This window comes from Larus michahellis, chromosome 12 (assembly GCF_964199755.1).
Source record: "Larus michahellis chromosome 12, bLarMic1.1, whole genome shotgun sequence".
In the NCBI taxonomy this organism is placed as follows: Eukaryota; Metazoa; Chordata; class Aves; order Charadriiformes; family Laridae; genus Larus; species Larus michahellis.
The window spans coordinates 4,724,767-4,752,282 of NC_133907.1; the positions used below are offsets into that span (position 1 = coordinate 4,724,767).

Below are 27,516 nucleotides of genomic sequence, written 5' to 3' on the forward strand. Positions count from 1 at the left end.
AAGTAGTAACTGCCGAGGTACAGTGTCACGGAGGGGACTTCATCGATCTGTTTGGGTGCTGCCAGCCTCCATCCTTAACACCTTGAGTGTCGTGAACTTGAAGTCATCTCGCTTGAGAGACAGAATGTGTTGATGTGCCTGACACCAGTGAAGTGTCACCTTGGGAGATGAAGGGCAGGGAGTTCCTGATGATGCTCCATGGACAACAGATTAAGCTGCGTGGTAGGAGTGACTTACTGAACGCTGCGGGAAATGTATGTATGCGCTACTCGGTGTTGGTGTATTACTTCTCTCGTATTTGTGCTTTGCAAGTGGGATGAAATTCAGTCTGAAAATATGAGTGTGACTGATTACTGTCAACATATCCACATTTAAGATCTTTTTGTCTGTTTTGGGGTGTAAGAAGAGGATAATTTGGAGCATAACTTAAAAGATATGTGTCTCTACCACGCAGCAGGCTGGCATTAACTAGGCTTTTTTTGGATAATACTGTCAAATGTTATGAAAGGTGATGAAAATTCCTGTGAATTCTTCTCAGCTTGATGGATGCTTTGTTATTTTGGTCATAAGCATCCTTTCTAAAGATGAATGTTTAGGTGACTATTAGAATTTCTCTACCCAGTATCTTAGGGTGGTTGTGGGGTTAACTTGGAGATGTAAAGCCAAGGAAATAATATGCTTTATTGTAAAGTTAAAAATGTTGTGCTTATAAGTAGTTAAGCTTCAAATAACATTAATTTCATCGTTCTGATCTATTGCCAGTTTAGTTTGGGTGGGGACTTAACATTTTGTGATCTGTGGTCTTGGATTTGCCTGTTGCTGTTCTGACTTGAAAACAGTATTTATAGCCCCTCAACAGCAATATAGCAAGGGAAATAGCTGGTTTCAATTGGCATTTGCTGTTTGAGGATTTCAGCTATTCAGTGTGCTACACATAATGCTTGTTCCCTTGAGGAAATTGTGTTACAGAGTACTCTTCAATAGTTTCTCTCATGTTTTGCATGGTTTCAAGTGTAGTATCTCTTTCAAAACCAAACTTGACTGAACCCAAACAGTAAAAACTGACAGCTGTTTTAACCAAGTAACTTAAGACAGGTTTTCTTAAAAGTCTGTAGTAATTTAAAGAAGTGTTTCTCTGGGATGTTATGAGCCACTGGAGGATTGAGCTTCAAATCTAGTCCCTTTTAATGTAAGTTATCTGAAGCCTGGTGAAAATAAGCTGCATCGTGTAATGAATGCACGGTCTTTCTAGGCAGCAGTTGTATTTTGTGGTATTCTTTCAAGATGAACCTGTTACTTAATTTGGTACAACTTGGGGTTTGTCTCAGTCTCTGAAAAACATGTCTGTGAGCTTGTATTGGATTTTGTAATACTGTCATTTCCTTCCCCATACAGGACTTGTGGAAGAGGAAACACAAAGATTTCCAAATGAATAACCGAAAGGAAGATATGGAGATTGCTTCCCACTACCGTCATCTGCTGCGTGAGCTTAACGAGCAGAGACAACACGGCATCCTCTGTGATGTTTGCATTATAGTGGAGGGGAAGATATTTAAGGCTCACAAAAACGTTCTGCTTGGTAGTAGTCGCTACTTCAAAACGCTGTACTGCCAGGTACAGAAAACCTCCGACCAGGCCACAGTCACACATTTAGACATTGTAACTGCACAAGGCTTCAAAGCCATCATTGACTTCATGTATTCCGCACACCTAGCGCTGACCAGCAGAAACGTCATTGAGGTGATGTCAGCTGCTAGCTATCTGCAAATGACAGATATCGTACAAGCCTGTCACAATTTCATAAAAGCAGCTCTCGACATAAGCATAAAGTCAGATGCCTCAGATGACCTCGTCGATTATGAACTTGGAGCCCCTTCCAGCAGTAGCACGGATGCTTTGATTTCAGCGGTCGTGGCTGGCAGGAGTATATCTCCCTGGTTGGCTCGGCGAACAAGCCCAGCAAACTCTTCTGGAGATTCAGCTATTGCCAGCTGCCATGAAGGAGGGAGCAGTTACGGAAAAGAGGATCAAGAACCAAAAACAGAGAACCACGAAGACATTTCATCCCAGTCTCTTTGGTCTAGTGACATGGGCTATGGGTCTTTACGTATCAAAGAGGAACAGGTTTCACCGTCACATTATGGTGGGGGTGAACTACATTCTGCCAAGGATAGTGCAATACAGAATGCGTTCTCGGAACAAGGAGTGGGGGATGGCTGGCAACCCACAGGGCGCAGGAAGAACAGGAAAAATAAAGAAACTGTGCGGCATATTACGCAGCAAGTAGAGGACGACAGCAGGGCAAGTTCTCCAATGCCGTCTTTTTTACCTGCCTCAGGATGGCCGTACAGCAGTCGAGACCCAAGTAAGTCATTCTGATTTTTGTGGCTGAAATTAAAAATGCTGAGTTAATTGGATCTGTTTATGGTGTGATCTTATCAGTCTCTGGAATATATTAGCTTGCCAGAAACTGAAAAATGTAGGAACCTGCGTTGCCAGCAATTCAAAAGAACCAAGCACCGTACGCTTCAGTTGGGGACCTCAGTGTCACAGCATTGCGGGCTGGTTCTCCTGTGAAAGGAACTGGTAGTTCTGTTTTGGCCTTGAACATAGAATGGCCTAAATTGCCCCCAAAAACACTATTATAATTGTTGGAATTAATGAGAGAAAAGGTTAGAATTTATTTTAGCAGGTGTGCAAACTGATGTCAAGGTTGAAGAATTTTCCTTGCAGAGTATATTGATGATGTAATTACACCACACACAGGTGTCATTTAGTCTTAACGATACTATTTTCTTGATACTCAGGTGTCACTTTCTCATGTGTAAGAAGACCATAGCTTGTTGCTGGTAATGGCAAGATAAGTGTTTGGTAACCGTTAAGAATAATGTGGGTTTTTGAGGTACTACTAAGGCTTACAATGTATTTTGATGTGTGACTACTTGTCTGAGATGAGTGGCTGATTTTAAAGTGTATAGCCAGGGAGAAAAATGTTTTCTTGCCATGTTTTGAATCTTCAGTAGTTATTTTTCTGCCTCAGTATAACGGTCCTAGTCGAGTCATTAATCACTGGCAGTTAATAGATCCAGGAATGCTGCTGATGTAGGGTTTGGGTGGCTTTTTTTCCTAAGGACTCAAAGGGAGTGTGGTATTAAACTCCCTCAAGCTGACTTGAAGAACTTTGTCTGCGTGAGTTATCCTGTGTTTCATTGCATACCAGAGTCCAAGTTGGCCAGGAGAAGGGTGTGTGAGATTGTATACCCTTATGTTGCCAAATTCAGATGAAAAAAGCAATATAAATAGCACTGAAAGTCTGAAGAGTCTTTATGGGCTGAAAAAGGATGTTTAAGTTGTCTCCATACTGAAGTTTAAATGTGGTTTTCATTGAACGGGTAACTCTGTACAAATGTCTTTTAGATTTATGATATTTCAGTTATCTGCTGCAGCAAGCTTGCATGTAATTATTCTAATTGGCTGATGATAAAATCTAAACAATGTCAGAAGAAAAATGCGAGATAACTTAAGATAACAGTGATTTATGACGAATCATGATTTTTATAATACGTGTATTTTAGGATTGTTTTGAATGAAGATTCAGCATGGATTGCCTGGTTTGCTGTTCACACGCAAATATTTTCTACTTTCGCAGCATCCCGTAAAAACAGCTCAGTCACTTGTACTGTCTGGGGGGGGTTGGACAGGTATGTGAAGCAAACTACCCATGTTGGAATGACTGCAGAAACACAACTGCAACTCTGATCGTTGTAGCAAACCGGTTATAGATTGAATGTCTTTAAATTACTAGAAACAGTGCAAAATAGAAGAGATTGTATTACGGGAAGCTGAATGGTGTCTAGATTACTTAATTCCTGATTGTTAAGGAATTAAATAGAAGTGGCCTTTTTCTTTACAGCTGTTTGCAGATGAGAGGAAGATGGTGTCTAGTGTTGACTCAGTGCAGTGCTGAGACAGCGCATCAGCAGGCACAATCAAATTATTTGTTCCCAAGCTTGTCTTAAATGTGATTTCCAATAAAAGAGGTGTTTCTCATGATGGGAAAGTGGAAGCGGAGTGGTGGTGGTTGGGGGAGTAGTTTCAATATTTCAGTAGTGCTGGTAAAGCAAAAGGAAAAACTGAATAGCAGCAGTTCTCACAGTCCAGAACGAGAGGAATGCCAGAACCCAACAGGCTACGTATGTTGGCAGGGGCCAGCTGGTCTGGCAGCTGTTCCAAGAGCAGTGTGTGCGGAGTGGAGGTAACCATGCTGAGCACAGGGGACGTTTGGAGACAGAGCTGCTCAAGGTTTCCCCATGTTGACCATTTGGAGAGGTGAGCAGAGATGAAATTCTCCTTTCTGCCCAGCTGAAAAGGGGTGTTTCTGTGCTCTTCAGCTCATGGGATGGGTGCGTCTCTGCATGCTTAGGGGAAGCACACAGGAGGAGCCCTGCCTGCATTTTAGGTTGAATTTTCTTGTCTTTTGGGGGATTTTTGGGTATGAATTCAGAGAATTTGAGATCTGTGTGTGCTGAGTTTCAGTTAACACTTGGGCATCTTGTCAGCAGCAAGGCTCTCATGTGCTCGTGTGTGTTGATGTGTGGTTTGGGTGAAATCAGAGTTGGTCGCTTGGGTAAGGTTGCTTCTCTTTCAGTGTGTAGTGAGACCATCCCCGCTATCCCAAACCATCCCTGTCTTGGTCCCTACAAGCAGTAGGGCCTTTTGGTCTCGCATTGATATTTCCCATCTCCAGCAGGTGGAAGCAACCCTCTTGCAAACTGCTCCATCTCCCAAGTTGCCAAGCTACAGGGTTCTCTCCTTAGGTGTTGGGTATTGGTATCCCAGGTTCTTCCCTCTCCTGCTAGAATTCAGAAGTAGTCTAGGGGTATTGCAAACTTAGCTCCCATGCATGAAGAAAAATTGATTCTCTTGTGTGAAAACGGATAATGGCAAGTATCTGCACTGTGTAATGAGTATTTGGGATGTGTTTAAATTTCAGCTTGAAGTTCTCTGATTTAGTAGTGTCAGGCTTCAATCTTTAAAACAGACTTCATAGTTTAGGGCTCTCTTTTTTAACTTCATGTATTTAGAAGTGTCCCTATCTATTGTTCATAGCTAAGGTGAAAAGGTACTCGTTCGCTGAGGAAATGGGTGTTGAATGTTCTTTTGTAAGTAGCTGAGAGGAAAAAAGGCACCTAGGACTCTTTGTTCTTTGGGGCTCATTCACTTTTCTGATCTAATCAGTTATTTTAAGATGCTGCTTGTTAAGTCTGGAAGCCCTCATTGTGGGATAATTTGGATACCATTTGCAAATGTCTCTATTCTGGAGGACTAACACACACCTCCTGGTAATGAAAAAGCTGATTTAGGAGCATCCATCTTAAAAGTTCAGCATTAGCGTCTTCCTCCTGAAATTGTGCAAGATATTAATTTAGTCTTGCTTGCAAGCAGCATCGCATTTCACCAACATGCAAGCAGCTTCTGGAAGGTGGATCTTGTAAGTAGCCATTGCGTCACCCTTTTAATTCAGTGATCATTTGGGGCAGTATACTTCAGAGGTTAAAAATACTCTGCTACTCCTGTATTATATAGGATTACTTAATTGATGTTGTGTTACGAAGCAGCACATTGCAGTGACTGAAACAACTAACATCTTGTTTACACAAGTAGTGGTGCTTCTTTCAGTGGGAAATGTTCTTATCAATACAGGCAGTGTACTAAAGTGTCCCAGATACGTAAGTAGACCGTACTTAAATCTGAATCAATGGGGCCTCAAAAAGACACAGATTTTTTTAATTGGTAAGAAAATTCTATCCAAATCACTTGATTCTTTTCCAGAGGCTGGTGGAGTGCTGCTGAGAGTCTTTGAATTTGATCACGCTATGGATTAAAATAAAAAGGAGTGTCTGGAGTAATCTTATTAATGATAATCTAACATCATGGAAATAGCAGCTGAAGCAAGAGCTTCTTAATGTCTGACATGAAGGGTGTATCTTCTTCATCCAAGAAAGAAAGATCAGATAGGATTTGCAAAGGAACCCAAACTAAGTCGAGACGGTAGATTGAGAAACGTGATTAAGCTCTCAGTTTCAACAGGGTGGTGTCAGTCAAGCACAAAGCTTGGTGAGGACCATCTTTTCATGCTAGTTTCAGTCTATTAATTTGGATTCTCTGTTTAGCATAAAACATATTAACTTTTTTCTTTCTCATCCTGTTTGGGTTGTTCAGGATGTCAGTCTGTCATTCCTTGTATGAACCATTTATATGTATGTTTTCCTCACTAAGCTGCACTAACTTGGAACAGCAATTCTCCAAAGTAAACTGAAGGATGGGTTTTTATAAATAATAACTTGCTTCATAACTGAGCCAAGAAGAATTTCCTCCACAGACTTGCCAAAGTAACAACTCTGCCTTTTATTTTAACCTTTCTTCTCGAATTTCATAGGTTTTCTAAAGACACATATTGCTGTTTGTTAGTCTTAATATCAAAGATGCTTACGAAATTCAGAAGTAGTCTTGTGCCTTGAGCATCTTCATTTTCCTTCAGTTGCTGTTCCTTTAATGTTGCTGGATAAAGTTTTTACAGGATTACATGTCCTGAGTGTGTGGGCTACAGGATCGGGTGGTATTTTAAAGGCTCTCGCCAAAGAGGACAGTTATCTTCACTGGACGAGCTGTTATGCTAGCAAAACGTTGCTGGTTTTGCCTCTTCGTATAATGGAAAACTCTGTCACTTGGAGGGTGTCTTTTGAAGAATTTATTGATGGTTTTATTACTGTGTTAGTTCAAGCATAGTAGTTATGATTCAGGAATTTATTTCTAAGCAAATACTCCCACACATCTTCTGAGTGTTTGCATCCTGAAGCTACGAGTGAATTTTCGTGTACCAATTGACTGTGAAATGAAGCTAATTATTTTCAAAACAAACCAGTCATTTTTAAAGACGCTACAGTTTGGGAACTTTTTGCTTTACTTTAGTTCCATGCAGTGAAATTGTTGCATTCTGTAAGAAGAGCTTCAGGATTTAAGTAATCCCAGAGCAGTGACCTTCATGGAGAGGATGTACAGGACTTCACTGTATCCGTCTGACTTTGCAGAGTTCCAAGTTCCTTTAATATTTTCCCATCAAAATCTTCAATTATGCACAAGTTTCCTCCCTCATGGTGAGAAGACGTTCGAGTTCGTCATTTTCCAATGACACCATCTGATTTCAGTGCCTGCTGTAGGGAGTTGTGCTACTGGCTCTCTGGGAAGACGGGAGACAGCTGGTGTCGTAAGCCATTCCCTCTCCCTTTTTCTGTCTTGGTTTCTGGAGAGCAAATTACGATTACGGGAGTTGTTGGCGAGCGCAGATACTTAGCAGTTGGATTGTATAGTGAGCTTACGTTTCAGAAGGCTTCAGAGGGAGGCAAGAAAGAGCTCTGTGTAGATGAACTCTCAGCTAATTCTGTGCAGGTGAGGTCTTGACCTGTCCGAGTACAGGTAGGTGAATGTGTAGACTGTCTTATTATAGGATGATTTTATTCTTGAAAAAAAGTCTTTTTCTCAGCAAGCTACCAGGCTTCCTGTAACTTTCACCTTTTCGATGCAAATCTTCAAATCTTTCCATGATTTTTTTTCTTGATTATTAGTATTGTTTTTAAAAACAGTGAAAATTCCATTGTTTCTGTTCTGATACTTGGTAAGCATATTAGTCCAAATAGTGTCATAGAGGTCTTGCATAATGAAAAGAGGCAAAAATAGAGCATGGTGTTTGTATTCAGGATTCAGATGTTTAAGGAACTCTTAAAACTTCTGTTCTGCAAAACCTGTATAAAACTTACGAGTTTAAATGATGCTTTATAAATAATCAAGTTACCTGTCCTGAAGAGGTAGTGTTTACAAGAGAAGAAAAAAGATCTGTAGGCTGGCACTGAAGGGTTAATATTAATGAATAAATAAAGAAAATCCAGTGTGAACGAGTTCAGAAAGAATGGGGCTTTGCAATCGGTGATGGAGGCTGTTGGCTGTGAAGGATTATGCCAACGTGGAATAGAGCTAGGGAAAGCAAAGGAGGGGTAGGTGGTATGGGAGAGAAGAGTGTATAAAGAATGGGAAGAGGGATAATAGAAAAAGAGATCTGAGAACAAGTTCTGAGAACAAAGAGCCTGAATTTGGTGTATCTGAGACAGACTAAGAGATGAGAGTGCAAGGTTAAACCAGAACGTGTCTGTACCAGGAATACCTGTTGAGCGTTAAGGCACAATGAATTAATTGATTTTTAGGCTTTTCTACCCAGCTATTTGTATTAGAGATGGATGAACCTTACTGAGACTAATTCTCTCCTGTAGAGTTGTTTTTCACTCTTCTTTTTAACTTTCGGAGCCCAATATTAAAACCCTCTTGCTCCGGCTCGAAGTGCAGCTGCATGGTGAATACCGGTGCTCCCACGTGCTGTCCCGCCCTGCCTGTCTCCCGTTAGTGGCAGACTGAGCCGTCTGCTCTGACCTTTACAAAACTGCTTTCCCTGCTCCTCAAAAAGTGTACAAAAAGCGTATTTTTTTTTTTTTTTGGGACGTGGTATCACATACTGGATATTCACTATTCATCTTGTCTAAAATAAAGATACATTGGTAAATTGTAGATTTTTATGTGATGAAAACAAACGTATTGAAGGAGATGCTCAGGGAATGCTTACTAGGTAGATTGAAAGTGTGCAGCGTTGAAATGATGCGTGTAGCGTGGCAGCTGAAAGAAATCACTGGGACAGAACACAGTCATTTACTCTTCCTTCAAATGGATTGTGATTTGAAGAGACAGAGTCTCCAATCCGTCTGAGTTCTGGTTGCAATGTAAAACCTTAAGGCAGGTGTTTAAGTATTCATCCATTCATTCAGCCATGAATGAAAACTAGGCTGGTTAAAATTTCAGTTGTCAGATTAATATCTGATGTCCTGAAACAACACAGGCTCAAATTTTAGTAGTTTCCTACTGTTAGTTCATTGTTTAGATCACTTATGCTCAATTTTGGAAACATCACTTTTTAAGGAGGATGGATGTTTTTGATTAAAACCTTCAGCTTACTGGAAAGGTGTTGGAGTATTTTTGAAGGTAGGTAATAGTAAATTACAAATTGCCTGCCACTTGGAAAATTAATTACTGCATTTTTCCACCTGCTTTTCATGAAGTTGTAGTCATCGTACAAGGTATTGAAGTTTTCTTTGCTACGACTGAGGCGGGTTTAATGATGCTTTTACTGGGGAGATATTTTGATGCCTTAAGCAGCAGTAGTCAGCGATGCCAGGCTTGCTTTCTCAGCCAGAGCTGGAGGGGTTACAGATTTGTCCTCTGATGCCACCCCCAGAATTCTTTCTTAGTGCCGAAATCAGCTTAGCCCGTGTTCTGCATTCCTCTGGCTTATGGAGCTGCCCAGGTTTCTAGACCGTCTTTGGTACTCTCTTCGTGTGTGTGAAGTTTACTGCGTGGAGGTAGCTGCCACTTGCAGCAAACTGCAAAGCCAAGCAAACAAAAATACCCCAAAATGCAACACACTGACCTCCTGTGTCCGTACGCTGAATTTTGGTGACACATTGCCGAGAGTGCTTGGTGAATAATTTGCGTTCTCCGTATCGCCACAGTTACAGGTGAACAAAATTATTAGGACGCAGTCTTTGCAGGACTCACTCTTTTGAGTCTCTGTTATTAAAGGGTTAGGTCAGGTTATTTTCAAGTCTGGAAGTGAAAATCATTGCTTTAAACCCAGACACTTATTCCCTGGCTACACCCTGGCTTTAAAATGGTTCCACCCTAAACCAGCTTTAGCTCAAAGCTCAGTGTCTGTTTCCTTTCCCCACCCTGCATTCCGTTTTCCCCAGGCTCCAAAGCCGCCCTCCTCCTCCTCCTCTTCCTCCTCCCTATGGTAACAGCCGTGATTCTGTTAATCTGCTTTAACTCCAGAGATCAGGGGCACTTCCCCTCTCTTGAGTGCTCTTCTCACTATTTTAGTTGTTCCTTGTGCCAAGGTTACCCTAGGCTCATCTTTACAGAGATCTCAGCTTTTCCAAAAAAATATTTTTTACTCTTTTTTTGTTTCATTACTGAAATAAGGTTTTAGATTTTTAAGATTAAAAAAAATAATAATCACAATCATCACTGTTCAGGACTTCTACTTTCCTACTTGAAGTGTTGATTTTGCACAAAAACATAGTAGAAATTAATACTTGAGGTGCAGTGTCTAGGAATCAAACCCAAAACCTATCTTTGCTGTATTTGTCTCAGATTTTTTTAATTTTTTTTTTTTTACATTTCTTACAGGCAGTTATTTCAAAAGGTAAATATTTGTTCTTGAGGATTTTCAAAGGCTCAGCATCTTGTCACATCATGAGTACTAGTGTTCATATTTAATGTGATACTTGAATGTTATATTTCTGTCCCTTCATGTTTGTGTCTATTTGTGTGCAGTTGTGCAGCAAGAGACTGTCTCTGTACTAAGCAGCAGCAGAGAATAATGTCAGTCCTTTTACTGCCTGAGTTATGAGACTTAGAAAAAGAGGTTAAGCTTGCAGTCAACCTTAATATTTTTAAAGCGATAGTCTGCCTGTTTTGGGGAAACAAGAGTTTGACTTCAGGTGTTTCTGTGCTGCTCAGTCATTCCTGCTTCTGCAAGGACCACTTTTATTATTCCATTTTACAGTAGCTTCAGAAATAGTCAACTCATCCAGTTTAACCATTTCCTCCTCCTTTGCATTTGGGTGTTTTGTTGTATCTTGTTTTGGGGAAGATCAGTTCAGTGACCAGCTTGACTTTGTAGCCCTACAAAGAGTTGAGTCGAGGTCACTAACACGCGGTGGGAGAGTGGCAACAAACAGGACAAACAGATGGGTTTGGGGCCAGGAGCTCCTTTTGCTGACGCAGCCCACAGAAAAATATCTGCAGAACGTGAGTCAATGTTAGAAAAACAAATATCACAGGAATAAGATAATTATTTTTTTTTCCAGATATCTGGAGCAGTTGAGGGAATTTTCTAGTTGATATTTGTACGCTGGTTAGTTCGGAGTAAAACAAAGATGGAAATATACTTGTAGGATAACACTGCAGAAATACAAATATAAACCCAGGTCCTATTTGTGTAGAACAAGCCTGTTTTATTTTAGAAATACTATTTTAGAGATATTTAGGAGAAGGTTTCCGTTGGTAAAACATGTATGGTGAACGTCCTATGGCTGTATATTGAATATAATTTTCAAGCCTATATGATGAATACTGCCTTTCAACTGGCACGGACTCCCCCTGAGCCCTCCAGAACAGTAAAGCATTGGAAATGTGCAGTTTTATGCAGGATGGTGTTTCTCAGGAACTCAAATCCTGACAGCACAGGACAGTGTCCCAGGTCACCCTGCTTTGAATCATGGTTCAGAAGCCGTAGTAGAAGAAGAGATGGAAAAGTGCAGTCTGAAGGAGACAGCGTTTTTGCTTCTGTAAGGATTCCGTTAGGATATCTTACAGTCTTTAACATACAGGAGGTTTTTAATGATCATATAAGTTGTGGTTAAAGATCTGTGTTTGCCTGATAATTTCCTGAGTTCTGAAATTGGAGCTTATTTTGAATGCTGCACACATTTATCATATCCACATGTATACTATTATGTTTGTAAAAATGCGCTAATCAAAACCAATATAGCTCATGGCATCACTTCTTTATGTAAATATTACAGTATGTGAGGATGCTGGATTTTGCTTAACAAACTGAGTTGTGAAACATTTTTTGAAGGATTTCTGTTAGAAAGGAAGGGGGTATCTGAAATACAGGCTTCAAGGATATTTTCAGCAGCTGGTAAAGGATTGTCGTTTTTCTACTAGCCCAGGTGTTGTTCTTTTTTTTTTTTTTTTTTTTCCTCCGAAGAAAACACACTAGGAAATTAAAGGGTTGTCTTTTTCTTTTTTTTCCTGTGAGTTTAAAAATTAATTGTATTTTGCACAGAAAGAGATCAAGCCAAATCTTCCTAAACTTATACAAGAAACATCATCCCTGAAACTTTAGATTAAATCTACTGTCAGACAGATCTGTAGAGATACTTGACACACATAGGTAGAAGAACTTCAGAAAATTAAGTCTTTGATTTCACCTAAGATTTTTTTCCAGAAGAGTTTGGCTCAGGTCATAATTGGGCAGCGTCCTTGAAAGAAAAGCTGAGTTTAAGTGGCTCCCACTTTCCCTTGGTACTTAATTGCACCCCCACGCTCTGCTGCAGTTGTTCCACTGAAAATGTCTGTGCAACCGTGTAGTGAACTGGACTGGGAACTGATCTGGGTGTAAAAATAACTTTTTTTAATAAACCGGTTTATTTTTAACATATTAGTTCCTGTCTCAGGTTTACCTCACAACTATGCATGTAATCTTGATACAACTGAGGGAACAGGAGGGGGAGATGCAGGAATGAGCGTTTGGGGTGGGACAAATTGCTAATATTGGGACCTCTTCCCTTGCCCCCCTCTCCCCTTTCTGCCTGTTGTGTTGTAAACAAAAAAAAAATTACATTTGCCACTGTGCTACAAGTTACCCAGCTGTGTGCAGGAGATCCTAGACCACTACCCCAGAAAGCACGATGCCTGCATCCATCACAGGAGGCTTCCAAGGCTGATGCTGTTTACTTTGTTCATTAACAACTTGGGCGGTGGGATGGAGTGAACCCGCAGCAAGTTGTGGGATGACACCAGACTGGGAGGAATGATTTGCTGGAAGGCAGCAGTGCCAGAAACAGCGTGAATTCAACAAAGACAAATGTGAAGTCCTGCGTGTGGGACAGAATAACCCCATGCACCGGTACGGGTTGGCAGGCAAGGAGTGAGAAAGCAGCTTTGCAGAAAATGTGTTCTGGTGAGCAAGGAGCTGAAGAGGGGTCTGTGTGCCCTCGCGGCAGCGAAGGCTGGCTGCGTGCTCAGCTGCTTTACCAAGAGCGTGTCAAGGGAAGTGAGACCACCTTTGGAGTACAAGATCCAGTTTGGGGATCTCCAGGACAAGAGAGACTTTGACAAGCTTGAGCAAGCCCAGCCGAGGTCATCAAGATGCTGCGTAGGAGGAGAGGCTGAGACGGCTTGGTTCAACCTTGGAGAAAGGGGGTGAATGTATTGTCCAGAGCCAGACCCTTCTCAGATATGTGTGGAGAAAGGATGGGAGGTAATGGCCACAAGTTACAGGAAGGGAAATTCTCATGGGGCAAAAGGAGGAAATTCTTCACAGAGTGGTCAAATGATGGAGGAAGGGGCTGGAGAAGTTGTGGTATCTCTCTCCCTGCAGATATTCAGAACTTGGCTGTACAAGCCCCTGAGCAATGGGATCTAACTCTACAAGTGTATCCCTGAAGTCGCTTTCAACCGAATTTATTCTACGATTCTTAAAAATGGATCCAGGTAATACGGCACAGTGCTGTCCCAAGTCAGGACAGCTGCTCTCTCGCTGTCTCTAGGTGACACCACTTCAGTTGTTGTTTTCAAACGGTACCTTCCTCGATGCTTGCCTTTCTCTTTCTGACAGCAGGACTCGTGTACCTGAAAGTTTGTCTTCCCTTCACCTTTCCACCCTAATTTATGTAAAGAGACAATATTGTCTCCACCTATAAACTTTATTGTGGGTTTTAATGTGCTTTGTTGTTACAGTGTTAAAAAGAGAATGAGCAGTATGACTTGCCAGCCTGTCTTCATGGTTGCCTATAGGAGGGAAAGTGTTTGGTGGACTTAGCTGGGGATTCTACTGTTTATGGCTGTCAAGTGTGCTGTATAAATACAAGTAGGATATAAGTTTGTCCAGTGTTTCTTTAATTAGGTCCAGATAGTTGTGGGATCTTGCTGTCACTCTTAGCTTTGGCAAGTGGCCACAAATTGCAGGCAGCCGGAGACCTCGGCTGGGTTTAGTTGACGGTGTGACTGATGTTGGGTTAAAAGGATGCTGGTGAAACCAGCAGGACAATGGCGTTCGTTCTGGTGAACCACCTAAAGGCTGAAGTTCTGCTGAAACAGGCACAGCAGTGTGTGATCGGGTGAGCTGTGCGGAAAGGATAAGGATGCTTCTTGTGACAGGAGGTGGCTCCAATTGACGTTGTCTTTGGAGGTTGTGGGGACTTGTAGAGAGTTTGCACCAGGAGCTGAGCAGCCATAACCTCCCCTTCCGAAAGGAGGAATGGCTCGTGCTGTGGGGAGAAGTGCTAAATTCGAGGGGGGTTGAGGCAAGGTCGGAAGGGCTCCTAAAAGCCTCCTGAAATTTGCTGGGGTGGTAGAGAAAACGTACAGAAACTGGATAAAAAAGCTAAAAGCTTTGTCTGTGAATTATAAGCTAAAAGCTGTTGCCCTCCTTTCAAGGACCGCCGTGTTTCCCCTGCCTCGCCGACGGTTGGGTCCCTGGTTGGGTAGGCAGTGGTGTGACGAATCTGTGACGTGCGACCTCATCATCCTGGATGCTCGGCGGAGAACCATTACTGCTTTGTGTTTCTGACAGCCAGAAAAGGACTTTGAAGAGAAGATGACAGGCTTCTTGGATCTCCTTGTACCTCGAGACTGTAATGAAAAGAGCAATATTGAGGAATAGCAGCCTGGCAAAAAATTACCTTTAATTCTTGTTTCTGCTTTGAATTTTCCAGCAGCAGATGTAATCTTATACATCTTTTATGCACACATTTCTCTCTTCCCATGGGTTTAGTCCTCCAGCTACAGATTTCTAGAAGATGTTCAACTATGTACGTGAGAGAGCCGGAATAAAAGTTGAAAGAGGAAAAAATTATTAAAAAAACCAAAACAAAACACCAACCAAATTATGAAAGGGAATAATAGCCTTGGGAGTCTGGGAAACAACAGAAAACACCACTGGGGGTTTACTGAGAAGGTAAAAACACAGTGCAAACAAGAAATAAGCGGTGTGAGAGAAGCAGACACTGAGGAGGTAGTTTGGTAACAGCTGAGTTTACGCTCTAACGAGGAAAAACAACAGAAGCATTACAGAGAAGAAATACAAGAAAAAATTTAGTTTGTGTATTAAAATAATTAGTTAAGGTACTCAAATGGATTCTTTAAAATGGAGAAGCTTTTCCTTGGCCTTTCTGGGATGGCCTGTGTGTTTTTTCAGTTGTTTGACTAGGATTAATGCTTTTTACTGTCAGTTTTCTCAGAGACCTTGGAAAACAATTTATCACGTTAACATTTACTTTGGATACTTTTAGTAAGTTGCATCACCTTTATTTCTGCCATAGCCCTTCCCCAGGGGCTGTCAGTTGTCTGTAGTACTTCTTGATTTTCTGATTAGTACAACTTGGTTTTCTGGTACTTGGGTTTGTGACAGGAGCTCAGTTTATACGACTTTCAGTTAATGTGGGTTTTTTTGGGTTTGTTTGTTTGGTTGGTTTATGGTGGTAGTGGCATGCCTGCTGATAAATGGAATTTCTGATCTGGATTTGGGCTTTGCATAATGTGGCAAAGCAAGCGGCTTTCCTGGGGCTGTCCTTCCCGTGCAGAGCAAGCGTACAGTTCAGTTTTGTTTTGCCTGAGGGTAAATTTCTGCGCGACAGCCACCCTGTGTGCGTTCAGGGTGTTGTACTGGCCCCAGCGTTATTCTTATTTGTAGATCTGTTAAAGCCTGCCTGGTTAGCGTGGTTGGGAATTAAATGCCTTTTGTCCTGCAGCGCTCCGCTGGGCGCTCTCGGTGAAAGGATTCGCTGCGCGATCTCGGTGAAAAGATGCTCGTAATCGGGCTTCCTGTATTCCTTTTCCATTACGCTTTCGTGCGTAGGGAAGAACTTTACCAGTTAAATGTTGCTTTCGGAGTTTGAGATGCGTGGAAATACTGTTGCCAAAATTGTAAAATAAATAAATAAATAAATAAAAAATCCGTGTGTTTTATTCAAAAATAAAAAATAATAATAATAAATATTCAAGTCAACAAACTAATACAGCTTTTCTAAAGCTTTCGTGTCTTGGAAAGTAGGCTCGTGTAATAGAATAACTGCAAAATAATTATTTGCTAAAGAGACTAATGAGCTCAGTTTTTTAGAGCAGCGTTAATCCCGTTTTAGCTCGCTGCCCTGGTCAGGTTTTCCTGCAAGCGGTGCCTGGAGTCCGGGCGTGAAAAAGGAGATGTGGAGGAGTCGGAGGGAGCTCTCGGGCTGGCGCCTGACCCACTGCCTTGAGTAATTGCAAAATAGAAGCTCATTTACTAAAGCTTGGTTTACGTACTGTTGAAGCACTGGAGTAAACAGTTTAGATTACTGGGAAGTGACAGATACTTTTGATTCATATAATTCTTTGGCTAAACTTGTTAAAAGAAGCCGTATTCTAGAGAAAAGAGAGAAGTGGTTTTGGAGGCGTCGTGAAGAGGAACTTCATGCATTTTTGGGGTTTTGGTGTACTGAGAGTATTTTGGTACTTATGTGACTAAGTGGATATTTATTTTGCCTTAATATGTATTTGATTAGATTACATCAGCTATAAATACTGGAAGCTCTAAAGCCTCTATTTCACTGTCTGTCTCTAATCTTGGCTTTTGAGGAACATTTAATGTCTTGTTGTGGTTACAATTAATCTGCGTGTGTTTTAGCAATTAGTGTTTATGTGCAGCAGGCAGTAACGGATTCTGGCAACTGTCAATCAGCATCTGTAATTGGCTATGAAAAAGGAAGGAAGAAAACACGAGGTGATTTACTGCCTGCCCGGTTATTTGGCAACACCGTTTTGTTGACAAACACCCTTCCTGGCACCAGTTATTTGCTGTAATTTGCCATGTAGGTGGTGAGGAGCAGAGGAATAGCGGAATTATCATTGCTTTGGTTTGATAAAGCTGTCTGTTACATTACCGGTTTAATGGGCTAGAATTTACTTGCTTTGCCACCTTTTGTAGCAGCTGCTGTTTTTTAAACTCTTGTAATTTCCCTTAATGTGGAAATGTTTGCTTTTAAAACAAACTTCATTATCATCTAGAAAAATGCCTATACCTGTTAACCGCTCGCTCAGTAACAGAGGGGTGACAAAACATGTAAAAATTCAAAGCAATTGAATTCTTCTGCTTGGCTAAGATTTAATAAAACCAATCATAGGATATTATACAAGCAAAACACAGATGGAGGGGGGAAAATGGTTTGTTTTAAAGAGAGAGTAGTTCACATAGTTGCTGCTACTGTGTTCGTAGCCCCGGCCTTGGCTATTCCTTACATCTCCGGGGTGTAGGAGTACTCTGCTAATGATTGTTTTTTCCTTATTGTTTGCTTTGAGGCTTTTTGTTTTTTAAAGGAAGTGGAAAAAGTTAACAGCAAGGGGTACTGGCAGTACAGTAGATCTGAATAAAGTAAATCTGAACATGTTAAGGAACCTGACGTGCCCTGGGCTGGGGCTGGGAAATTCACTGACTGGTCCTGGCTCTGCAGGCTGGACACCTGGAGCAAGTCACTGCGTCTTTCTCTGGCCATTACCACCTGTAAAATGGAGATAAAAATAATGATATTATTCCTTTAGCAGTTTTCCAGCTTACAGGAGGTAGGCACTGTACCGGTGTCCTCATTAGCACTTTTCAATAAGGCTGTGCAAATTGATAGCTTGCCCTGGTTTGACGTTGTTGGACGCTACTACCGCATGCCAGTCTGCCACACTCCTCCTCCTTCTCCTTCCTCCTCCTGAGCTCTGGGCTGCAAAACCCTCTGCAGGGGAGTAAGTTTATTGCTGTGGTGTATGTGGACAACGCCTGAATTCCTTGCCCTGAGAAGTGCAAGAATTTCTGAAAGCAGCTGAGTGTTAATTTTGTACACATCAAACCACTATTCTGAACTGTAACAGTTACATTAAGTAGATTTAAACATATTTTGAACTTGGAGGCACTAAAATCTTCAGGACCTGCAAATTAGCTTCTTTTTCTATCTGATCACTCGTTATCAACGCCTTCTCTTTGTATTTCTTTCCTCTACGTGTTGATAGTGCAAATACTGCAAAGGCATTCGTTTGCTGGGAAGTTTTAGCCCTTTTTGCCAGGTACTTGACTGGGTTTGGGGCACGTCAGCTGTGTTCTGCTGCTGCAGATTCTGGAGTAGGTAACTGCAATTTGGTTTACGCGCTTTATAAATGGGGTAACAGCCTCTTCTGTAGATAATTTTTTTTTTTTGCTTCCTGTGAAGAGTAAAGATAAGTGTAAGAGTCACTTTCCTTTACATGAGTCAAAGCTCACAGCACGAGGGACTCTGTAACAAATGTATATTTTGACATGGAGGAATTAACCTTATTATAGCTTTTTCATTTTTGTTTGGGTTTGCTAATTGTTGGTTTTCTTAATAGTCTGTTATGTTTTTATACAGTTTCTTGGTGGCTAATCTGTATTTTTTTGGGTTGCCCCCCCATAATCACTTCTGCATAAAACCTACCCTGTGATATATGCTGGGAACCGCTGCTGACTGTGTATATTTCAAACAAATGACCCAAGGAATTTATACTAATTAGCAGTCCGCTATTATAGACTGTTTATTACTGGATTTTTCAAAACCTTCATCACGGGGAAGAAGTGAAAGAATGAAAATGCAGACTACCAGAGTAAAATTATGGAAAAAACAGACTTAAAGTATTTGAAACTAATTTCAGTACTAGCAGACTATCCTGAAATCTTAGTTTAAAATAAGTAAGTGGCTAAAATTTTATCCAGTCGTTGGTTGTGGGGGAGGTGGAACATATCTCTCCCCCTTTCCCCTGCCCTCTCAGTGCTTGGTGCTGGGGTTGATGTGGCAGAAGCGAAGGGTGCAGGTGGGCAGAGGCTGGAAGAACAGAAACCCCTGGCTGTGCGGTAGGTGCACTTCCTGCTGAGCCTCTGAACGGCCAAGTTCATCTTCAGACCTTCTGGAAAAGGGGATCGAGACACATGAAAAGTGACAATAAGGCCAGAATAGGTGGTGATAAGTTCCCAAGTCTCAGTTCTTTGTAGCCGTGGTTAGACAGGCACGTGTGGTCGACGTGCCACATCCCAGGAATTTGTTTGCATTTCTGATGGCATCTTTGGTCACGCAGGTGCTGATGTGACAGTGACAGAGCCCAGCAGCTCTGACAGCAGAGTGGAGCGATCGGACCCCTACGCGACCGTCGAGGAAGCCCTCATCGGCGGGGAAGCCAGCTACATCTCTCAGCCCCTGACTCCGGAGAAGGAGGATGCGCTCCAGGCTGCCACCGTCGCCAACCTGCGCGCGGCTCTCATGAGTAAGAACAGTTTGCTGTCTCTGAAAGCCGACATGCTGGGAGAGGATAGTTCTCTGCTGTTTGAGTACTTGCCCAAAGGCACGCATTCTCTCTCTCGTAAGTTTGTGTTTTTCTATTTTTTTGTTTACTGATACTTTAAGTGAAATCTTTAGTAAGAAGAAAATACAGGTCACGCTCTCATTTATTGCTACCACTATGTTTATATCCAGTTTTAAGTGCTGCTTAATCCTACTTTCTATAAAATGTGGAAACCTCTGTCTGGTATTGATCCAACTTTAATGTTAACTGCTGAAGCTGTGGAAGGAAGTATTTAGTGCACATGTACGTAACACTTGTCCTCAAATTTCTCTTTTTCTTGTTTGCAAAATGGTACTTAAAAACAAAATACAGAGTCCTTATGGTAAAAGAAGTAGCTGCAAAGGTTTTCAGTCCAAAATTGGCTAATATTGAAAGGAGGCTTGGCTGCTGCTTCTGTGTCTGTAGAAACAGTTGTGATTTTGTAGACTGCGTGATCTTTGCTTCTCACTGTTTACTTTTAGACTTCTCTCTAAGTAATGAGCAGCTATTGATTGGTTTGTTAGACTCGCCCATGGACACGAATGTCTTTCTAGTGGTAAGCGGTTGGAGACAGCTGATAGGTACCATTACATGTGGACAACTCATCTTTCAGCATACTTTTGTATTTTCTTCATTGCAATCGTAAAATAGTTTGATTCTCCAGTGCACAAAGAAAGAAAAATTATTAAGGCTGTATTTTAATAATACTCTCAGAAGATGGGGATATAATTTATGACATAAAACAGAGGAAGCGGTGGCTTTCTGAGTACTGCATGTTAGTTTCCAGCAGAGAAGGTTTATTTTAATCTATACTGAGAAAATTGACCAATTAAATAGAATGAAAAGTTCACTGAAGATATTTGTTTTTAGTTTCTTTAATGCCAAAAAAAAAGGTAACTTTTAATGGTCACCTGGATTGTATGATAAAGGGGAAAAACTGCACAACATAATGTCAATCTTAGTATCTCTTTTCAATTCGTATTTCTGAACAGTGGTATTATTATTTTTAAAAATCTTCCTAAATTTAGAGGGGGGAAAAATTTTTTTGCACCTTATTCTGTAGCTTTAATGTTTCCGGGAGAACTGCTGATGCAATGTTCTTGTTACTGTTAGTTTGCTTACTGAATGATCTCCAGTTAAATCAGATTTCGATGGTTCAGAGTAGGCTCCTGAGTTGAAAATCCCTTGGTTGCCTGGATCCGGTGCAGCCGTTGGGTGGCCGGGCTTGTGCGCGGTGAGAAGAGAGCCCTCAGCTGGCAGCGGGGCAGGCGGGAGCAGAGATGGATGCTCAGCTGCGAGGGTGATCGATGCTCCGCGTCTTCTCATCTGTGACTCCTGACAGGTGAAATCAATGCTTTCATCTTCTGTCATGGTAAACTGGAATAATGATGGGGCTGCCCTCTATCCATCATCCTTCTCTTGGGCGGAGGATTTTAGATTTTACTTAAAAGCTGAAGGACCGCTTGGCGTAAAGACAAATGAGTGTAAGGCACTCATAAATTTGGGTTAGAAATTAGAGATTGCCTAATGAACTGAGAAGTGGAGTTAGGGAACAGACATGGTGTAGGCAGAAGACCAACTAGGTTTAAAATAAAGCAAAGAGGGTAAATGATAGCTCAGTGAGGGATGCGATGACTGAGGAGGTCCTTCCAGCCTATATTTGAGGTCCCTGTTTTCCAGTCCTTTCACTTATTACTTGAATTTCCTTCAGCTAAGCTTCAATTATCTCATCTTTGGGAATTGCATAAGACAAAAAGACGGCTGCTCGCTTGGTCTGTAGCTCTCGCACCAGTGGGTGGCTGTGGCTGTGGCCTGGTAAGAGGATCTTTACAGAAGCAGGGAGTTAAGGGACATATTTTTCTTTCATCTTACGCAGGTTCACAGGTATCGATTTATTTTAATCACTTGAAAAAGATTTTCTGATATGACTCGCTTGCTTTTAAGTGCTCATTACTGAATACAATAGGATATCAAGTTTAATGAGAATTTTCAGTGTATAAAACGACAGTAAAGCAAGTGGTAAGAAGATTCCACAGATCTAAAAGCACAGTCTGGGTTGGTGCTAGCTTTGTAGGTGTTTTTCGCATTTTTCTTCAAACACAATTTGAGGATGTTGAGTCATTTTAAGTCTTGGGTTGTTTAAAAAAAAAAAAAAAAGGCAGGGGGAGTAGGCAGGAGTGCAGTGAACAAGTTTTGGGTTGGTTTTTTGTTCGTGTTTTTTGTTTTTTTTTTTTTTTTTTTTTTTAAAAAAAAACCCAAACAAAACCAGCACAGTTTTAATCTGGCTAATTTGAAAAGAAACACACTTTCTCTCTTGAGTTTAAATCTCTCTTGAGCTAAAAAAATGTGAAGTGTGTTTTTAATTCTAACTGTTGTCACTAGATTGTCTTCTTACTCTCTTATGAAGCACTACAGTAAGTAACTGACTCAAGGAGCAGTATTCAAGTTTATTTTTCTGTTCTGGAGGAAAAAACTTAATAGAGGTGGACAAATCCAAAGAGTATATTAACATGTTTAGAATTCTGATGAGTCATTTCTAAAGGGGATATTACTCTCCAAGTTACTGCATACATTACAAGTTTTTCATTTTTTTCTTCTGCATAGTTCATACTGTTGTAAACGTTAATAGAGGATACCCCAAGGTTTTCATTTTACCACGTTTTTCCTAATTCATTGTATATTGCAATGATCGCATGAGGTGTGAAATTACTTAACATTCTGCTGATGGAAAATGAAGCCCGGGATGTGTGTGTGGGGTGTTGTATCACTATGATGTAGTCAAACATCATTTCTAAAGTTAAACAGTTCAAACTAATTCAAAATCGGAAGGCAAAATGTAAATATCTTGTTGGGTAACGCAGTTGCCAGAAAACCTGCAGCTGAAGAGCTCTGAGAATTTACGACGTTCATGGTGTATGATCAAGACTGACGTTGTTCATGTGCTTGTCAGAAAGCTAAAGAACACGCAGGTTTTGCAGAAAAAAAGGTCATGTCGGTTATTCGTGGGTAACGCTGGGGTCATCTTGGGTGCCATTAGTTACTGAACCTGCGAAGTGTGGTGGTGGAGGTGTCTTTCAGATCAGATGTTATAGGAGGTTCAGTTTTCCCCGTCTTTACATGTTCTCATGGTTTGTCTGTAAAAGCGGGTTATTCTTTGCTGATTTCCAATTTCGGCAGTGCTGTTCTACTGAGCTCCTTGGTTTATTAATGTGTGTCGTATTTCATTTATGATACTGAACTTTGGTAGCATTGTTCCGTACGGTTACACCACATCTACAGAAGTCTCAAAGGCTTTAGTTGAATGTTTTTTTAGCTGGTTTTGCCAAGTATAATGGAGAGAATGAGAATTTTAATAATCATTAGAAAATGAGTTGGTTAGTTTACATCCTTGCTTTCTCATTTAAAAAAAAAGTCAGAAAACTTTCATATTTTGGGGTGATTGACTACCTTAAAGGGTGACACTTCCAGATTCTCAGAATAGTACATTGCCTACTTTTTTATATGTCTAAGTTTGGCTTTTCCTGTTTACGCTGTTGCAACTGAAACTGTTTATAGAAGCAATTCCTATGAAGCTTTGCTGTCCAAGTGATTACATGGTACACAGAGCCCTTTTCTTCGGGCAAACCAGCTAATACGTTATTTTTAGTTAGTGGTTCATTGGAGCCAATAATTTATACTTGCACTGGATGTTAAAGGAATACATTTTAGACAGTGGTCAACTTTCCTGAGAGGGAGTTAAATGTATTCAGTTTGGCGCGGAATTTTTGTACGTGGCAAACCAAGATTTAGGGGAGAATGGGTGCAGTTTGAAATGAGATATAATAACCTTTGCCTTTCTCTTTTCCACAATAGTTTTCTGTCAGAGAATACTATATTCATATGAATACTGCTAAACCAGTGCATCACCTTCCATACACAAAGCTGACTGAAGGAAAGCACTTCTGATTTGTGGTTTAGAAGTTAAAATGCTTTACATTAAAATTCATTTCAATACAAATTTAGGAGGGAAAAAGGTTTCTCACAGTACTAGTCAGAATGGGGCAAAACGTAAACTCAGGTGCTGTTTGCATTCTTGTGTACAAAGTATGGGTCATTTATGTGGGTTTCTCATGTTACTTGCAGTTGTTGAAACCAAATATTAATTACCATTTTAAAAAATCATCTTTGTACTTTGTTGTGTTGTACATCTTTGTGGTTTGTGTTGGATGATTGAGTTTATTGTTTCTCCTTGCTCTATTTCAGTCCTTGTTCATTAGCCTTAACTTTGGCTTTAAGAAGTGCATAGTTTCTTAGGAACCTGTGTAACTCTAGAAGTGCTAATAAAGAATCAATCAAGCCAGACCCCACTGGCTTATCTTTACGCTAAAATACCGTTTGTTTAAGGAAGTGCAACCCGGAGATGCCTCTTAAGTTGTCTGTGGTCACAGTGTGTAGCTTCAGTGTAAACAGGGCAGTTTGAATCAGTTTGGGATGCTCAGGAAAAAAAGGACCGGGTGGCTGGCTAGGCAGGAATTCCCTTCCCCCCCACCCCGCCCCTGACTTTTTTCCTATTTTGAATTTATGGGGTTTTAGCATTTTTTGTCCTGCCTTTGCATGAGGACAGCAATAGATGAGCACCACCAGAATGAGAAGCACTGTTATCACACTCGAATAGAGCTAAGTTGTGAAAGATTTCCACCTGCAATCAAAGTGGAGGAAGGTAAATCAAACATCCAGCTTGTGGCACAAGAGCAGAATTTCCTTTGAAAGCTGATAAAAAGTTTGGTTTGGGATTGTTTGTGTTTAGAGACCTTTGTGTGGTTTCACTTGACTGCTTTGTTGTGACCCAGATCAGTGTATTGTATTCACACAGTATAAACTTTGACTTGTTATTTGTAGCTGCATTGAAGAGTGTGTGTTTTATATGCTTAAAGGTTTCAATCAGACTCTTTTGTGTTAGAAGTAAAAAAGCCTTTAGGGCATAGAGTGCTTTAAGTATGAATTTGTTTACTTTTATGCCATATTTCCTTCTGATTTTTACCTGCTTGCTTTTCAAAAATAATGATCTGCTCAATGTGTCATCCCCATATTCAGTCAAGGCGTTTGTTAAAGTTCATTTGACAATTTGTAATGTATGCTGGTCTTGATTACAGTCTTTATTTGTATGTAGATTTGTCATTGACTTTTTTTCTGTGCGGTTTCTGGAATATTGTTTACCATTTGGCTGTTGCTACAGCATAGACAAGAGGCTATGATTCTGCTTTGGCCAGTCAAATAATGTTTTATTTTTTAATGTGGTAGATTTGTAGAATGTGATGACCGTCAGGTACGATCAAACAGTTTTGTACAAATATTTGAACTTCCACGCTTGCTAGCTATAGCATGAAAGGAATGCTTCTTCCTATCTTTTGTAAAGCACTTTGAGATCAAGGACTGACAGTACTATATTAAATAAAACGCCTCGGTCAAATCTGAAGCTTTTTGACATAAATAAATTCAAGACAGCTAGTACTAGAATAAAGTTTGCGTGTACATTACTTAAAGATTGACTGTTTGTGTTTGAAATAGTGCTTCTGCAAGAGGTGTCTTTCAGAAATGCGATCGCTCTGGATATTTGCATTGCGTCGTGCTTCGTTCTCCCAACGGACTCTTTAGCGCCCGCGCCACGCGATAGAACCCCACCACGTACATCAGGCGCAGACGAGGCATTTTGGGTGGGGAGGCTGGTTTTTAAAACAAAACAAAAAAAGAAAATCAACCCACAAACAAATAAACAAAAAAGCCTGGCATCGTTGTCCTGCTGCATTCCCTCCCACTGACGGAAGATAAGCTGCCTTTGCAAGGCCTTTTTTAAAACCACCAGCTGGTGCTGGTTCACGTGGGTGAGATTCGTTTCCTGTGTTCCCCAGGGCCTGGCACCAACTTGAATCGTTCAAGGGGTGAATGTGATGGCAAAGTGGAAGCACCATCTCCCCCGCTGCCTTCATCACACCTTGCCACTCAGAGCCCCCCCGAGATCTGCTCTGCTGGTGAAATGTCACCAGAACCCATGATAAAAGGAGAGGTGCCTTCCTCAACCCAGGTAAGATCGTGGGGGGAAACTGCAAAGATGTTTAAATGCAAAGGTATCTATTTAATCAAATTCTCCCCCGTTAGGAGTACTTTGAGAGACTGTAATACCTTATACTTTGATCTGTTAGCGCTTTTTTTTTGCCCCTTTTTTTTTTTTTTAAGTATAGGTTATTTTAAAACTAGAAATCTGTTGAGGTCAGGGCTGATGCTGTCCTAATTTCATCCTTTCTGCCTTACCTCAACAGCACTTGGTTCAAAAAACTGTATTTTTTTTTTTTTTTAGAGCATACATGTCCTTTTTATTGTAAATGCCTTCGTTTGCAAAACATTGCGCGCAGGAATATTAATAATGGCATAAAGATAGCTGAGTGCCCAGCTCTCTGTCAACCACTTGTGTTTTGCATTTGGATTTCTTCTATCTACACAGAGCTAGAAGCAGGCTGGCTTTCTGTATTACAGGAGTTTGACATAAAATCCCTAGCGTTCTGTGGCATTTCCGATTCTTAATATTTTTGAGTGAGGCTTTAGTCCCTTTAAACAAATAGGTGGAAACGCCAGTTTTCCTTTGCAGTCGCCTTAGAGCAAAGCAAGCTGGTCAGAATGGCTGGTAGCTGCTTGCGCGGTCGCCAGCAGACCTGCCCAGGCTGCATCACGCCTCTGCCTCATAGAGGGTTGCCATCTGCCGCACGCTGGCATAGTGCAAATGCTTCAGGGGGAGAAAAAAAATTAAAAAATCAGCTTTTATTTATAATTTGGGTCAGCAGTGCCAGAGAGCATTGCATAAAGGGAACTATGCAGAAAGTGTTTGTTTTCTACGGGCTTTTCTATGTGGAAAGAAAAAGTAGCTATGTGGGGCTAAGGGAGGATGTTCCAGTTCTGTTGTATCTGCTGGACACTTTGGACCCAGGGTTTCTTTCCCATTGGCCTGAGTGGGAGCTACTGATGGTTAGCGAGACTGAAAACTGAGCAGTTACCCAGGTCCTAAGCAGGCATGTTGATTGCTCTCTTCAAAACACCGAGTCTTGCAAAATCTGGCCCAGTTAACTTAGCCATGTTGACAGTGAAAGCTTTGTGAAGGCACGTAGGGTTGCCAAGTCAAATGATGAACTCCCTTAAAGAGCAAGTGAAGGCAATGATAAGACGGGAGTCTGCGCACTAACTACAAAGATGTGTTCTTGTAAATGCTTGCCTTAACTTAAGCGTGCTTTTCATTTGCAGGCCACTTACGATGGATTTTTAGCACTTTGGCAGCTTGATAACTCGGATTCAGGTTAGTCGAGAGAAAAATATTTTTTTAAACTACCATTATTTTATGCCAGCAGACGCTGATTTCTATGTGTGTATGTGTATTTCTGTTGTAGATACGAGTTTCTCGAGATCTGAAGACACGGACATAACCACAGATGGCCTGTTCCTGGATTCGGCCCTGGCCAAGAGGCTGACCTGTGCTTTCTGCAGGAGGGTTTTCCAGTGTGCTGAGGAGCTGAAGGAGCACATCCATGAGCACGCTTTCTCCATGCTTTTCCCGTTCGACTTGGTTGGCTGCTCCCGGCCCGACAGCGTCCCTCCTGGCCAGCTCGCCCGCTTCCAGTGCTCCAAATGCCCCGCGAGCTTCACTCTGAAATCAAACATGGACCGGCATGAAAAGACCATCCACTTCAACTGTAAGAAGATGCAGTGTCCTAACTGTGCCAAGCTGTTTCGAGACAAGACAGACTTAAACCGGCACCTTATGTCTGTGCACTCGAACGAGCGTACTTTTGTGTGTCTCTTCTGTGGCAAGGGCTTCGGTACCCAGAAGAACCTCGCTAACCACGTGAAAGCGTGTTACCTGGGCTCTGCCCAGCTGGGCGGGTTTGAGCTTTTGGACAGGGTAGGACAAAACGAGGATCCCGAGGACGCGTAGCTGCTCTTGCCTATGCAAGACACTTCTTTTTAAACTAGGAAAAGTGAATTGTTCCATTGTTCTCGTGCTGCAAATAAACGTACCGCAGGTGTAATATAATAGAGTAACTCCCCAAAGCTGATCAGGTCGATAATGTGCTGGTTCCAGGTACTGTGTAACTGCAGCCACAGTGCAATTTTTGTGCAAAGATAACTTTTGTCAGCTCTATAATGGGTACTTTGGCTATCCTATCGGTGTCATCACACTGTGTGCTTATACTGCCTTAAACTTTTTCTATCAGTAGATCTCAAAGTGCTTTATAAAAGAAATGGTGATGTTTTCCT

General features: G+C 41.3%; 2 protein-coding genes across 9 annotated transcripts in view; both read left to right on the top strand.

Moving 5' to 3' along the window:
• The window catches only part of ZBTB46 (zinc finger and BTB domain containing 46), a 56,878-nt gene that overhangs the window by 15,723 nt on the left and 13,639 nt on the right, over positions 1-27,516 (top strand). For 5 of the 8 annotated variants that reach the window (XM_074605511.1, XM_074605514.1, XM_074605513.1 and 2 more), the window contains 5 exons: positions 1,396-2,365; positions 18,994-19,275; positions 25,125-25,297; positions 26,506-26,557; positions 26,649-26,951. In XM_074605511.1, the coding sequence (XP_074461612.1) occupies positions 1,396-2,365; positions 18,994-19,275; positions 25,125-25,297; positions 26,506-26,557; positions 26,649-26,951 (1,780 nt within the window). The remainder of the gene's footprint in view (positions 1-1,395; positions 2,366-18,993; positions 19,276-25,124; positions 25,298-26,505; positions 26,558-26,648; positions 26,952-27,516) is intronic. The other 3 variants (XM_074605519.1, XM_074605517.1, XM_074605516.1) reach the window with 1 other exon arrangement.
• Positions 27,079-27,516, top strand: part of ARFRP1 (ARF related protein 1) — a 56,650-nt gene continuing 56,212 nt past the window's right edge. The window contains exon 1 of the mRNA XM_074605521.1: positions 27,079-27,083. The gene's annotated coding sequence lies outside the window, so the exon portion shown is untranslated. The remainder of the gene's footprint in view (positions 27,084-27,516) is intronic.